Source organism: Bufo gargarizans, chromosome 10 (genome assembly GCF_014858855.1).
Source record: "Bufo gargarizans isolate SCDJY-AF-19 chromosome 10, ASM1485885v1, whole genome shotgun sequence".
Taxonomy (NCBI): domain Eukaryota; kingdom Metazoa; phylum Chordata; class Amphibia; order Anura; family Bufonidae; genus Bufo; species Bufo gargarizans.
Window position 1 is genome coordinate 41,254,230 of NC_058089.1, and position 16,061 is coordinate 41,270,290.

Below are 16,061 nucleotides of genomic sequence, written 5' to 3' on the forward strand. Positions count from 1 at the left end.
TGAACTTATCCTCCGCAGCAGAGGTGACTCTTGGTCTTCCTTTCCTGGGGCGGTCCGCATGTGAGCCAGTTTCTTTGTAGCGCTTGATGGTTTTTGTGACTGCACTTGGGGACACTTTCAAAGTTTTCCCAATTTTTCAGACTGCCTGACCATCATTTCTTAAAGTAATGATGGCCACTCGTTTTTCTTTACTTAGTTGCTTTTTTCTTGCCATAATACAAATTCTAACAGTCTATTCAGTAGGACTATCAGCTGTGTATCCACCTGACTTCTCCACATCCCAACTGATGGTCCCAACCCCATTTATAAGGCAAGAAATCCCACTTATTAAACCTGACAGGGCACACCTATGAAGTGAAAACCATTTCAGGTGACTACCTCTTGAAGCTCATCAAGAGAATGCCAAGAGTGTGCAAAGCAGTAATCAAAGCAAAAGGTGGCTACTTTGAAGAACCTAGAATATGACATATTTTCAGTTGTTTCACACTTTTTTGTTATGTATATAATTCCACATGTGCTAATTCATAGTTTTGATGCCTTCAGTGTCAATCAACAATTTTCATAGTCATGAAAATAAAGAAAACTCTTTGAATGAGAAGGTGTGTCCAAACTTTTGGTCTGTACTGTATATATATTATTTTTTTTTTGTTTGTTTCTCTGGAACAACTTGCAGGATAACAGGCTGAACTGGATGGACAGATGTCTTTTTTCAGCCGTATAAACTATGTAAATAAAGTTAATACTACCCATTCATGGCTCAATACTGCAGAATCATCTGATTATTTGGTCAAGACATTTTTCATGCTGGGAGGCAGTAACTAATTGTTCCAATAAATAGAACCACACTGTAGCACACAAACAAGGTACTGGAAAAATATGACCCATCCCACTCACAGAAAAAGAATTGTTTTCTCCATAACACAATCTAATCTGCGCTCTAATGAATGTGGATTATTGGTGAGACATCTTCCTTTCTACAGTCAACTTACAGCCAGGCCTGGTGCTATAATAAGGCAGACTAAGCGGCTGCCTTAGGGCGCTGAGAAGGGGGGGCGGAAAAATTTAACTATTTTTTATTAATCACTTGCATGCCGCCGGCCTCCTGCAGCTGTTCTCCTCTGTGTGATGGTCCTCATATCTTCTCTCTGGGCTCCCGAGTCCTGACAAGTATTTTAGGGACCTTTCCCACTCTGCCAATCAGTGGCCGCAGCTGTGCCACGTGTCAGGGCAGTGATTTCTCGCTGGGCCAATCACTGGTCTGACACATGACACAGCTGCAGCCACTGATTGGCTGAGTGGGAAAGGTCCTCAAAGTATTGTTGGGAGCACAGAGAGAAGATACCAGGACCACATAGAGGAGAAGGGGAGCTGCTGCAGACGGGAACAGGTCAGGTGAGGAGCATAATGTTTATTTTTACACAACATTAATGGGGGGGGGGGGGGAATGTGCCATGGAGGGGGTTTAAATTTGCCATGGAGGGGGAGAAATGTCACATTTCTCCCCCTTTATGTCACATCACCCCTCCATATCACGTTTCTCAAACCCCTCCATGTCACGTTTCTCAAACCCCTCCATGTCACGTTTCTCAACCCCCTCCATGTCACGTTTCTCAACCTCCTCCATGTCACGTTTCTCAACCTCCTCCATGTCACGTTTCTCAACCACCCCAAAATGCCACGTTTCTCAACCCCCTCCATGTCACGTTTCTCAACCCCCTCCATGTCAGGTTTCTCAACCCCCTCCATGTCACGTTTCTCAACCCCCTCCATGTCACATTTCTCATCCCCCTCCATGTCACGTTTCTCATTCCCCTCCATGTCACGTTTCTCATTCCCCTCCATGTCATGTTTCTCATCCCCCTCCATGTCACGTTTCTCATCCCCCTCCATGTCACATTTCTCATCCCCCTCCATGTCATGTTTCTCATTCCCCTCCATGTCACGTTTCTCATTCCCCTCCATGTCACGTTTCTCATCCCCCTCCATGTCATGTTTCTCATTCCCCTCCATGTCATGTTTCTCATCCCCCTCCATGTCACGTTTCTCATCCCCCTCCATGTCACGTTTCTCATCCCCCTCCATGTCACATAATGGGGGGGGCGCCAAAATATAGCTTCGCTTGTGTGTGTAAAATCCTTGCACCGGCCCTGCTTAAAGCGGATCTATCACCAGCGACCTCCCTATTAAACTGTTTGCATAGACATGTAGCTGTGGTTCACCTGATTAAGACATAGTTTTTCTTTTAATATAAATTGATTAGCAGGCACTCAGCATCTGTACTTCATACACAAAATATTTATTGTGACGTAATAATAAATTTGTCATATACTAAAAATAAAAAATAAAAATTATTAGAACAAGTAAAATCAACACAACATCAATTAAGACCATGTGGTAAAATCGTATAACATCAGATAAGAACCAACATCCAATAAAAATCTTGCAACATATGGTATAATCAGATAAAAACTAACATCCGATACAATCTTGCAATATCTGATAAAACATGAGATAATATGTCAAATGATACCATTAGAATCCATGCAGTAGGTCAATTGAAAGTCCAGTTTTAGTAGTAATTTATATTTATAAAAAGTGCATTGGTGGTCGCACTTGAAGTTGTTCAACTCTTGTGTCATGCAGTAATGTGTATAGTCATCCAGGTATGCTATAATGATTTGGCGATGTCTCTTGACTCAGTCCACTATAGTAGTTTTATAGTTTCAGATGAAAAACACTTGCGCAGAATGACAATGCAGCTGACCATTTAAGGTCGATAGACGAACAGTGTGACTCTTATCGATATGACATCCCTCGAATTATTGATACGATTTTTTTCTTGCGAATTATTTAGATGTTCGATTGTCTCTACTTATGAAAGACTTGATTTCACTTACTTCACTTTCGTGATGCACTGTTATTGCACTCAAATGTCGGCGTCCCACGTGGTAGTTTGTGGTCACGTGACTTCTCTGTGAATATGTACTGCAGAAAAACAAAGATCTTCTGTTCATCTTTCTTTACTCTTTCCTATTTTTCTCAAGTGCGCACTTGAAAGTCTTGCAGATTATATATTCGGTAGTTTGGCGTGGATAAGAAACCAAACTACTGAATATATAATCTGCAGGATTTAAAAGTGCGCACTTGAAAAAATCTGAAAGATTAAAGAAAGACTAACAGAAGATCTTTGTTTTTCCCCAGTACATATTTGCAGCGAAGTCACGTGACCGCAAACTACCATGTGGGACGCTGACATTTGAGTGTATGAAGTACAGATGATGTGTATGAAGTACAGATGATGAGTGCCTGCTAAATAATTTATATTAATACAATAGAAAGGGATTAGGTGAATCACTTATAGCAGAGCATCATTACCACAATGACAAGAAAGGTGAGCCACTATATACCAAAGTCTGTAGTTTTTCTTTTGTTGATGTGAGACTCTGTTCCAGAGCAGAGTTATGATACTTTTTTTCTTAACACATTGGTGCAACAAGGGCATCACTATTGCTGTTGTTGCACCCAAGCTCTGTTCATTTTTATGGCGAGCTCCTCCCTTGCTGCTTTGATTGACATGGCCAGTAGCGAAGCAGTGACAAAGAGGCTGACCACAGAAAGGAGCAAAGATTGGGTGCAAAATGAGCAAGATCATTGCACCAAAGGGCTAATTTGCACATGAAGTCAAAATATCATAATTTAGGAACAGAGCCTCAGATCAACAAAAGAAAAACAAGTGAACCACAGCTATGTATATATGCAAACAGTGTGATAGGGAGGTCGCTGAAGACTGATTCTCTATAATAAAACAAACAAAAAAAATCACAATAATAAAAAAATGGATTACCTTCAGGAACAAAGACATTCACTAAAATTGAAATCCCCGCTAAAATCAAACTAGCAGCTTGTAGAACACGGCGTCCCATGTGTGTCATCACAAAATAGGAGAAAAACTTGGCTGGGATATCAACTGTTCCAAAGATAATCTGAACAATATAGATGCTCAGTCCAAATTTCTGAAGGTCCATTGCTAGACCATAATAAGCAAAGCTGGTGGAGAACCTAAGAGCAGAGAACAAGACCATTATATGCGATAGACTGGTGGATCTTAAAGAAGTTGTGCCAAATTCCATTCAAAAGAATAAAGGATGTGTCTAAATGGTGGGCATCCACCCATGAGTCATATGTTTCCCTGTGTTAATGGAGTGTTGGTCACTGAAAAGAAAGAAGCGCATATTTGAACATCACTCCATTCTTATAGATATGGGATAAGTTTTGAAACTTTGCACAACCAAATTAGGACTAACACAATATTTATTTAAAAGTATACAATTGATCTTCATACTTACCAAGTACAACATATACAAAAAGATATCCAACGCACCACAGGTGTCCTTATCAGATCCAACAGAGAATAACTACTTCCTCGAGAAGCATTTATTTCCCTTTGCATGTCGTATTTAATTGTCTAAGAGGAAGAAATGGAGTAACTGATCAAATATTACTTTACAACTGTCCTTTAAGCATGGAAGGCATGAGCAGTCTGAGCAAAAAACTAGAAGGACAATTCATAGTTTCACATTGATTTCAATAAACCACTACAAGTACAAAAAAATACAAAATTGGGTTATAACACAGCAACATATAAGAAAAGTAAAGAAAAGGTATGAATTTATTTCTCCCATCAAGCTCTCAAGAATTGGATTAAAGCTGTGTGAAAATAGTTAATTTTTGTTATAGATAAGCAAATTTCTTGAAATTCATTTAAATTTTGATTTTTCTGATTTGATTCTAACAAATCAAAAATTTGATTTGGCTCAGAATCCATTCTACCCACATCAAAAGTGATCCAAGTAGCTTGACAATTGGTGTCTCGTCTTTTTTCTCTTTTGCAATTCTCTCTATTTTTTATTCTTTCAATATTTTTTAATCCCGCTTCCACTTATTTTAAACTCTTTGATGCAATGACAGCAATAGCAAATAATGTCAGAGTGATACTGACATATACAGCTATGGCTATATACATGTTTCAGCATACACCATGTTATCTGAAAAATACAGTGGCTTGTTTTGAATAAGCATTAAAAAAATTATACTTTTTAGGGATCAGCATCATTACAGTGTGGATGTGGAAAGGGTTAGCTGTGTAGTGGCAGCAATAACAGTGGAAGCAGTAGAAGCACATCATGGATCCTAATAGATAAGACAGTAGTTATGCTGCTCTGTGAAAGGGTAGTAGTAGTGGCAAGGCAGTAGAGGTCTAGCGGTGTAAAAGTAATGGTAGTGGCAGTAGGTGCAGTAGCAGCAGTAGTGGTGATGGTATGGAACACTATGGCAGGCAGACAGCAGCAGTGGCATGATCGGGGCTTGCTATAAATAGCCACCATCAGCAATGGCAGATCCATTCATTGGCCTCAGCCAGAGATGTGTTAAAATCCTTATGGATCCATGCCTCATTCATTTTGATAATTATGATGTTTCGTACACTTGAGGAGGAAAAGTTTTACTGTTTAGGTGTCACAATGTCACCTGCCACTCTGAAAACCCTCTCTGAGATGACACCGGAGGCTGGGCAAGACAGTACAGTGAGAGCAAACTAGGCTAGCTCTGACCACTGTTCCAATCTGCCTGCCCAGAAGTCCATGATGTCAGGGAAAAAGGTAAATGCTGGAGAAAGCATAGCTATTCAATGATCAGCAGTTTGATTGATTCTAACAATACGCCTGTCACTAGCATGCCCAAGGGCCAAGTTTATTCCTGTTTTGTCTCCCACAGCAATAATTGGTCATCATAACCAGTGTCATCATCATAATCAGCTTCATTCTTCCCCACCACCAACTCCTCTTCCCCCTGCTTCTCCTCCTCCAGTGGTATCTCCTCATCCTCCTCCACTTCCTTCTCCATGGAACTTTGTCCACACGGGTCATCAACAGCTACAGGGTGGTCAACAAGATGCAGAGATTGTCAGGTGGGTGACACTGTTTATTCTGCAGTAATTCCTACTGTCAAATCTGGTGGTCTCTCCGAAGGGCCTGAGTATGTGACATGTGTCACTGATGAGTTGCCAATAACACATGCTCCCTGCTGTGGTAGTCTGGTGCATGATGTAATAATTCACTGCTTTAGGCTTCATTCACACGTCATGGTCCATGAGATACTGGACTGGCACCCTGCTTAGTGCAGGAGAGCACGGCTTCATTGGTTGCTATGACGCTGTGTGCTTTGTGCACAACCGCAGTACAGTGTTATACTCGTATAGATCATACGAGTGTATTACTGTACTGTGTGTGCTCCTGTACTAAGCAGGATGCCAGTCCGGTGTTTCACGGACGTGTGAATGAAGCCTAATGCTGCTTATACAGATGCTCCAGCATACCCAAGGTGGAATTCCAATGAGTTGGAACATCGCAAATCAAGTGATGCAATTGTAGACCATTCTGTTGCTGCAAGTCCAGAAAGGCGTTCTTATCCACATAAGAATGGCTAAAATGCGCAGACAGTCTCCTGGACATGGCAAGCATCTTCTGCAAGCCACAATACTTTTTCACAAAGTTTGCACCACTAAATTTATCACATGCGTCATGCAGTTAGCATGTTGTGTTATGTTCCCGAAATGTAGAGCAGCCACAAAGTTCCTGCTATTGTCGCTAACCACCTTGCTCAGCTGTAGTTAGGGAAAAAGCCAGTAGAATATTTGCTGCTAGAAGCAGATTAACAACTGATCTGCTGAGTGGTTTCTTTTGCGCAGACTCATCAGTAGTGTTGATCGAGCACCAAAGTGCTCGAGTATAACACCTCGGGAACTCTACCGAGCACAATGGAAGTCAATGGGAGAACCCGAGCATTAAACCAGGCACCCCCTGCTTTGAAGAGGGGAGGGTGTCTGGTTCACATGGAAAGTTCAGAAATTGATGAAAACACCACTGAAATGGTTCGGGAACAGCGTGGGGAAAATATCCGAATGCATCTTGAACTCCCAGGTCGCTGCTGGGAACGATGTTGTCCGAGTAGTATGCCAATTTTACAGACTGACAATAATACGCACAAAACGGAAGATAAAATCGATTTTAGAGCAAAAATTGTTAGGAAACATTCTTTCCTGTATATTTACTTGTACAAACCGGATTCCAAAAAAGTTGGGACACTGTACAAATCGTGAATAAAAACTGAATGCAATGATGTGGAGGTGCCAACTTCTAATATTTTATTTAGAATAGAACATAAATCACGGAACAAAAGTTTAAACTGAGAAAATGTACAATTTTAAGGGAAAAATATGTTGAATCAGAATTTCATGGTGTCAACAAATCCCCAAAAAGTTGGGACAAGGCCATTTTCACCACTGTGTGGCATCTCCCCTTCTTCTTACAACACTCAACAGACGTCTGGGGACCGAGGAGACCAGTTTCTCAAGTTTAGAAATAGGAATGCTCTCCCATTCTTGTCTAATACAGGCCTCTAACTGTTCAATCGTCTTGGGCCTTCTTTGTTGCACCTTCCTCTTTATGATGCTCCAAATGTTCTCTATAGGTGAAAGATCTGGACTGCAGACTGGCCATTTCAGTACCCGGATCCTTCTCCTACGCAGCCATGATGTTGTGATTGATGCAGAATGTGGTCTGGCATTATCTTGTTGAAAAATGCAGGGTCTTCCCTGAAAGAGATGACGTCTGGATGGGAGCATATGTTGTTCTAGAACCTGAATATATTTTTCTGCATTGATGGTGCCTTTCCAGACATGCAAGCTGCCCATGCCACACGCACTCATGCAACCCCATACCATCAGAGATGCAGGCTTCTGAACTGAGCGTTGATAACAACTTGGGTTGTCCTTGTCCTCTTTGGTCCGGATGACATGGCGTCCCAGATTTCCAAAAAGAACTTCGAATCGTGACTCGTCTGACCACAGAACAGTCTTCTATTTTGCCACACTCCATTTTAAATGATCCCTGGCCCAGTGAAAACGCCTGAGCTTGTGGATCTTGCTTAGAAATGGCTTCTTCTTTGCACTGCATAGTTTCAGCTGGCAACGGCAGATGGCATGGTGGATTGTGTTCACTGACAATGGTTTCTGGAAGTATTCCTGAGCCCTTTCTGTGATTTCCTTTACAGTAGCATTCCTGTTTGTGGTGCAGTGTCGTTTAAGGGCCCGGAGATCACGGGCATCCAGTATGGTTTTACGGCCTTGACCCTTACACACAGAGATTGTTCCAGATTCTCTGAATCTTCGGATGATGTTATGCACAGTTGATGATGATAGATGCAAAGTCTTTGCAATTTTTCGCTGGGTAACACCTTTCTGATATTGCTCCACTATCTTTCTGCGCAACATTGTGGGAATTGGTGATCCTCTACCCATCTTGGCTTCTGAGAGACACTGCCACTCTGAGAAGCTCTTTTTATACCCAATCATGTTGCCAATTGACCTAATTAGTGTTAATTGGTCTTCCAGCTCTTCGTTATGCTCAAATTTACCTTTTCCAGCCTCTTATTGCTACTTGTCCCAACTTTTTGGGGATTTGTTGACACCGTGAAAATTTAAATCAACCTATTTTTCCTTTAAAATTATACATTTACTCGGATTAAACGTTTGATCTGTCATCTACGTTCTATTACAAATAAAATATTGACATTTGCCATCTCCACATCATTGCATTCAGTTTTTATTCACAATTTGTTTAGTGTCCCAACTTTTTTGGAATCCGGTTTGTATATAAAGTGCAAGTGCTGTCAAAAATTACAAGGAAGAGGCACTCTGATACAACCTGTATATCACATAAAGGATGGCCTCATTCACATTGTGGTACAATTGTTCAGGTAGCGGGACTCCTACACTAAAGCCTATGCACTAATTGAAAGGGCTGCCAAAAATTACAAGGAACCGGCACTCCAATGCACCCTATATTACACATAAAGGGGGGCATCATACACACCCTTGAAAAATTATGATGGCCTGCTGGTGACCCTCAAAAACATTAGGAGCAAGGGCCTGCTGGTGAACCTCTAAAACATTGTTGGCGAGGGCCTGCTGCTGATCTGACCATCTAAAACATTAGGGGCGAGTGCCTACTTGTGATCTGATCATCTAAAACATTATGGGCGAGGGCCTGCTGCTGAGCTGACCATCTAAAACATTAGGGGCAAAGGCCTTTTGCTGATCTGACCATCTAAAAACATTATGGGCGTGTGCCTGCTGCTGAGCTGACCATCGAAAAAATTATCGTTGAGGGTCTGCTGGTGAGCCGACTCTCTAAAACATTAGGGGCGAGGGCATGCTGCTGAGCTGATCATGGAACAAGTTATGGGCGTTGGCCTGCTGCTGAGCTGACCCTCTAAAACATTAGGAGCGAGGGCAACCTAAAAAGCATGTTGACATGATGGAGGAGGAGGACGAGAAAAGGAAGATTGAACCATATACCCTTTTTTGTGGTGTAAGGGGTGAATGGGAATACGGTGTATTCAATACACCATAAAAGCCACATTTAAAGTGCCTTTATGGTCAGCCTCTTTCCTCTAGTGGAGTAGAGAAGTCATTTTGATAAGAGTTAACCGGTCAGCATTTTCAGTTGACAGGTGGATGCGCTTATAAGTTATTATGCCCCCATATATATATACCCGCTCTGACAAAACGCTGGTGTGTGTTCTCCTCATCTCCCCACCTCAGTTGCTCAAGGAACTACGTACTCTGCCGCCAACGTTGTCAGCTGGAAATTTTTAGTGCAATTTTTCCACAAGGACCTTCTGGTATTGCACCATTTTGCTAGTCCTCTCCACCACAAGAATGAGAGATGAGCAGTTCTCTTTGCAGCGGGGGTCGAGAAGGGTGAACAACCAGTAATTGGTAATGGCCAAAATGCGTATAATGTGATGGTCACTGGAAGGGCAGCATAACATAAAGTCAACCATGTGTGCCAGAGCCCCAACAGACAAGACTTTGAGAGTAATCCTCCTGATGAGGACAGCATTCTCCTCATCCTCTTACTCCTCTTCGGCCCAGAATAAACCTGCTATGGTTACTACCCTCTATAGCGGAGGCAACCATCTCCAGCTCCTCCTCATCATCCAATTTGCACTGAGAATACAAACTGAGGGTGGTTTGGCTATCACCCTGTGTACTGTCTTATCCCATTTCCACATGCAAAGCATCTGCCTTCATTGTGAGCAGCGAGCGTTTCAATAGACACAGAAGTGGGATGGTTACGCTGATAATAGCGGCTTCGCCGCTCACCATCTGTGTTGATTCGTCAAAGTTGCATAAAACCTCACAGAGGTCAGACATCCATGCCGAATTGTCGCTTGTGAAGAGCGGAAGCTGACTGGAAAGGTGATGACTATGTTGCAGATGGTGTTCCACTACTGCCCTCTGCTGCTCACAAAGCCAGGCCAACATATGGAACATGGAGTTCACAACGCACAAGTCGGTGAGCTGGCAATTGCAAGCACTGCTACAGCGTTGCCAGACTGGTGGCAGCTGTAGATGACTTTCGGAAATGGGAACACATGCGATGCACCTTCACCGGTAGCTCAAATTGGGGTAGGTTTTGAGAAACTGCTGAACCACTAAGTTTAACACGTAGGCTAGGCATGGTATGTGTGAGCTTGCCGACCTCCAAAGCCGGCACCATGTTACGGCCATTATCAAACACAACCATGCCTGGTTGTAGCTTGAGTGGCGAGACCCACAGCTCAGTCTGGTCCCTTATACCATGCCACAGCTCTGCGGCGGTGTGCCGTGTGTCACCTAAGCAAATAAGTTTCAGCACGGCCTTTTGCCGCTTCCCCACTGCAGTGCTACACTGCTTCCAGCTACTGACTGATGGCTGACTGGTGCTGCAAGATGAAAATTCAGAGGTGACAGAGGAGGAGTAGGTGGATGAGGAGGAGAATGGGGGGTTACAACCACTAATGTAGGTGGTGGCGGATAGCATGATGGAAGTAGGGCCGGCAATCCTTGGCTTTGGTAGCACATGTGCCATCCCAGGGTATGACTCGCTCCCGGCCTTCACAAAATTCACCCAGTGTGCCGTCAGGGAAATATAGCGTCCCTGGCCACAAGCACTTGTCCATGTGTCAGTCATTAAGTGAACCTTCTCAATAACTGCGTTGTTCAGGAAATGGGTGATGTTACTGGACACATGCTGGTGTAAGGATGGGATAGCACACCTGGAAAAATAGTGGCGGCTGGGGACTGAGTAATGAGGGACGGCCACCGCCATCAGGCTACGGATAGCCTCAGTGTCCACAAGCCTAAATGGCAACATTTCCAGGGTCAGCAATTTGGAAAGGTGCGCATTTAGTGCTATGGCCTGTGGGTGGGTGGCTGGGTATTTGCGCTTTTGTTCCAAGGCCTGGGGTATGGACATCTGTAAGCTGCGCTGGGACACAGAAGTGGATGTGCTAGCTGATGGTGCTTGCGAAGGTCCAGGTGCAGGGCGGGATGCATCCGGGTCTGCGTCTTGGACAGGGGATTGGCAAGCATGTAACACAGGGTAAGAGGAGGCAGTTGTGTGACTCGCAGACACTGATTGTGGACCCAGGCGTTCGGACCACCTATTAGGATGCTTTGATGCCATGTGGCAGATCAGGCTGGTGGTGGCGAGGATGCTAGTGTTCACGTCCCTGCTCATTTTGGTACGGCACAGGATTCTTTTATCAAAAAAGCACCAGACTGCGGAACACCTACCCCTTGGCAAGGGAGATTGCTGCAAGGGGTGCTCCGGGGAACAGTTGCGGGCCTGTTTGGTGTGGCCCGCCTTTTCCCTTTTGCCACCTCACTGCCTCTTCCAGCCTGTTGCGGATCCCTCCCCCTCTGTGCTGCTGTCCTCGCTCGCCTTGCCACCTTCCCAGGTTGGGTCAGTGATTTCATCGTCCACCACCTCCTCCTCTTCTACTTCCTCACTCTGGTCATCCTCCTGACTTGTTGACCTAACAAGAACCTCACTTATTGACAAATGTGTCTCATCCTTATCATGAACCTCTTGAGACACAAATTTGAGAGACTTATTGGCAACTGTGTCTCATCATTCACCTTGTGAAACACTAATTGCCATTCCCCACGTCATCTTTTTCTGACTGTGGATGTTCAATAGTTTGGTTATCAGGGCACAAGATCTCCTTATGTCCCTCTTCAAGCGGCCATGGCGAGAGGACCAAATCAAGGAATGGCGCTGAAAAGAGCTCCTCGGAATATCCGATTGTGGGATCATTTGTTTGCCAAGACTCTCCACGGTGAGAGGAAGGAGGACCAGGGTAAGGATTCTGTTTACCAGACTCTTGGCTACTGAGACTGGACTTTGTGGAAGACAGGGTGGTACTTAACCGACTGGAAGCATTATCTGCTGCAATCCAACCGACCACCTGGTCACACTGGTGTGACGTCGAGCGTGGTGTCCTGCGCTGCCCTGCAAACTGGGACATGAAGCTAGGTATCGTGGATGAGTGTGTTTCTTGTGCTCTGGCAGCAGGCACAGTTTCACTGCGCCCAGGGCCACGGATTCTGCATGCACCATCATCAGCACAGCCACTTCCCCGTCCCTTACTGCTCGCCTTCCGCATATTAAATGGTAAATATGCTTGCAAGTATGTCACAGGTACAGTAGCGCAGGTTTTGTAAGTGTATGCGCAAATAAATTAGACTGAATGCCACAGATATTTAGGATGGGCAAAGGTTATACAGGAGCGGTAGCACAGGTAATGTTGCTGCCTACTAGCAGCAAAAAAGTGACATTGAATGTCACTGATATTTCGGATGCGCTAACGTTATACTGGAGATGTAGCGCAGGTAATGTCACAACGGTAATGCAGCGGCCAAACAATTGCATGCAATTTAGCGCAGGTTGCGCTAAAAATATATATTGCTGCCAGATATAACAATAGTCCTTAAACTAACTTTTGGGTCTCTAACACCAACCCAGCCTAACAAAAAAATAAATTCAATTGAATCAATTCCCTACACTATCTGTCCCTTCTACAGCACAGCTCTTCCTGATTAACACTGAGCCGAACCACCTGTCATCGGGTGCTTTATAGCACCCGATGACACGTTTCGGCCAGCCAATCACTGTAATGCCAGTAACCAACATGGCTACAGCATTACAGTAAGTGGCAGTACTCACCCGCACGTTTCTTGGCTGCATATCAGCCAAGAAACGTGCAGGGAGGAGACTCGACCATGGCGCTCGAGCACATGCAGTACTCGGCCGAGTACCGCCATGTGCCGAGCATCGAGATGCTTGAGCCGAACTAGTGATCAGCCGAGCATGCTCAATCAACAGTACTGATATGTTTTAACACTGCAGGGAGGAGGAGTGTAAGTAATGCTGTGACTAGTGTTGAGCGTACTTTTGTTTTAAGTTCGGCATCTAAAATTCGGGTTATCGAAGAATCGCATTATGGATTCCGCTACCACGGACATGGACACGAACTTTAGAAGCCGAACTTAAAACAAAAGTTCGCTTAACACTAGCTGTGACCCTCTTGAGGATATCCATTGAGGAGGAGGATAAGCACCTGGTGTAGGAACCAGACTGAAACAAATGGTGAGGTGTCAGTAGGACCTGGCCTTCTTGCTGTGCTGCTCTGTTGCCACTGCTGTGCAAGACATTAACTCACTAGGCCATGAAAAACATATACTGTCCATGGTGGTGTAATGCTGCAGGACTCCAACCAACCAGCCAAAGATCTGAACAAACGTGGATTTATTGAAAACACAGCAGTAAAGTCCAAGCCAGAAATCATACAGAAATAACGTAGTCCAAATAATAACCTCTGTGGGAAAATGTCAGAGAAAAGCCAGACCAGGTTAAAGTTCATGCAGAAGAGTCCGTGAAACCAAATACCTAAGGATGAGACGGTGAAGTATCCAAGGTCCGATCCGAGGCCACACATGGTGCAACTGTAGAGCAGAGACGAGGTTTCCAGAGGCATTCACTAGATGGAGACACACAAAGTTCATGCATGGAACAAACTTAGTGAATCTGAACCAGCATACTCCCAGGTTGTAGAGACAACAGTGAGCACTGATCAGCCAGGGAGATCACCTTTTGAACACCTGCTGGCCAATCACAGAGTGCTGCTTGTCAGAACCTCATAGGTCATACGATGATCCTGCTCATAAGCACCTGTGCAGCAAATCCCTAATCAACTTTGAATTTGTGCACAGATGCTTTTCCTGCCAGTGGCCTACGTAGCGCATAAGATGCATGCACACTCGGCCGCGCATTCCTTTGTGAATCACCCCTCGGGCGTGCACGCGGACGCCCAACAGACTCAGCACGGGCACGGGATTGTGCCAGCTTGGACGCTGGAATGGAACCCGCAGGAGACACCGGAGGCAGGACCGGCTGCGACGTATTGCCATCATCCCGGCAATTCTGCCTCAGAGATCCCCGCGGCCCTCCCCTCCGGTGCCCATGCGGATGCCCCACCATGCGGATGCCCCACCACTGAGATGGAGTTTGAATAAAGGGAGCTGACTCAGCCGCCGATTTGAGCAGTGAACAACATGAAAGGTGTTCACTCCTCGAATCGACGGAAGAAGAGCAACCTTGTAAGTCACCCGGTTATTTTTTCGTATAACCGGGTATGGACCAATGAATCTAGGCCCCCGTTTGACAGACGGTTGATGCAAGGGGATGTTTCGAGTGGAGACCCATCTCTTACCTTAAAATCTTGCTCCGTAGTGCGATGGCGGTCAGCGAATTCTTTCTGTTGTGCCACCGCCTTATGAAGATTCCGCTGCGTCAACAACCAAATGGGCTATCTATCCTGGAACTATTGATTCACCACTGGACAGTCAGTGGAGGCCCCTGCCAGAGAGGATAGTCTTGGATCCCTGCCACCCACGCACCTGAACGGAGACATCATGGTAGAAGCATGTTCGGAGTTGTTATAAGCCACCTCTGCAAACCTGGCAGTTTGAAACGAAACACCGGAGATATTGTTCCAAGGTCTGGTTTGTTCTGTCTGCCCGTTAGTCTCTGGGTGAAAACCAGATCAAAAATGACAGCCTAATTCCTAGACGGGAGTAGATAGAACGCCAGAAACGGGAAATAAACTGAACTCCCCTATCTGAAACAATATCCTCCGGTGCCCCGTGTAATCGGAAGACATGTATCACAAACAGATCTGCCAGCTCTCCATCCGACGGCAATCCAGGAAGTGGAATAAAATGAGCCATTTTACTAAAACGATCCACCACTACCCAAATTACCATACAGCCAGAGGACCTGGGCAGATCCGTTATGAAATCCATAGACATGTGGGTCCACGGGCAGAAGGAATGGACAGAGGAAGCAAAGTACCAGAAGGGGCGGACCGAGATTATTTACAGCGAGCACAGACACTACAGGCTTTGACATCAGAAACCATCTTGGGCCACCAGACATGACGTTTACAAAGGGATATGGTTTTCTTTATCCCCGGGGCTGACTTAGAATTATGCCATTGTTGCAAAACCCTGAGTCTGAAATTTAAAGGCACCTTTCTGTTTGTTAGGAGGGCTCTCCGCCTGTAAAGGTAAGAGCAGTGAAGACAGATCCTCCATTATCCCTGAGGTGTCCAAGGCGGCTACGAAACAGCTCGCAGGGATAATGGGTTCTGGCTCAGTGTCATGTCCAGCAGGCGCTTCAGGGAAACAACGGGAAAGAGCATCCGCTTTGACATTCTTGGTTCCTGGTTTATAGGTTAAGCGGAAATTAAAGCGGGTAAAAAACAATGCCTAGCGGGCTTGGTGAGAATTTAATCTCTTAGCCCCTTCAATATACTCGAGGTTCTTGTGGTCGGTGTAAACCGTAATGGGATGTTCCGCACCCTCTAGCCAATGTGTCCACTCTTGAAAGGCCAACGTAACCCCCAAAAGCTCTCTATTACCGATATCATAGTTACGCTCAGCTGGAGAGAGCTTTCGAGAAAAAAAGGCACAAGGATGAAGCCTCTCAGGATCTCCAGAGTACTAAGACAGAACCGCCCCACACCGACCTCAGAGGCGTCAACCTTGAGGAAAAAAGGTTGAGAAGTGTCTGGAGGAGTGAGGATTGGAGCTGAGCAAAAATCTTGCTTTAGAG

The 16,061-nt window shown here is 44.9% G+C and overlaps 1 protein-coding gene across 1 annotated transcript in view; it reads right to left on the minus strand.

Moving 5' to 3' along the window:
- The window catches only part of LOC122920049 (solute carrier family 22 member 6-B-like), a 161,231-nt gene that overhangs the window by 33,281 nt on the left and 111,889 nt on the right, over window positions 1–16,061 (minus strand). Inside the window, exons 6-7 of the mRNA XM_044269260.1 lie at window positions 4,347–4,465; window positions 3,845–4,059 (exon numbers count right to left, since the gene is read on the minus strand). Coding sequence (XP_044125195.1) covers window positions 3,845–4,059; window positions 4,347–4,465 — 334 coding nt within the window. The remainder of the gene's footprint in view (window positions 1–3,844; window positions 4,060–4,346; window positions 4,466–16,061) is intronic.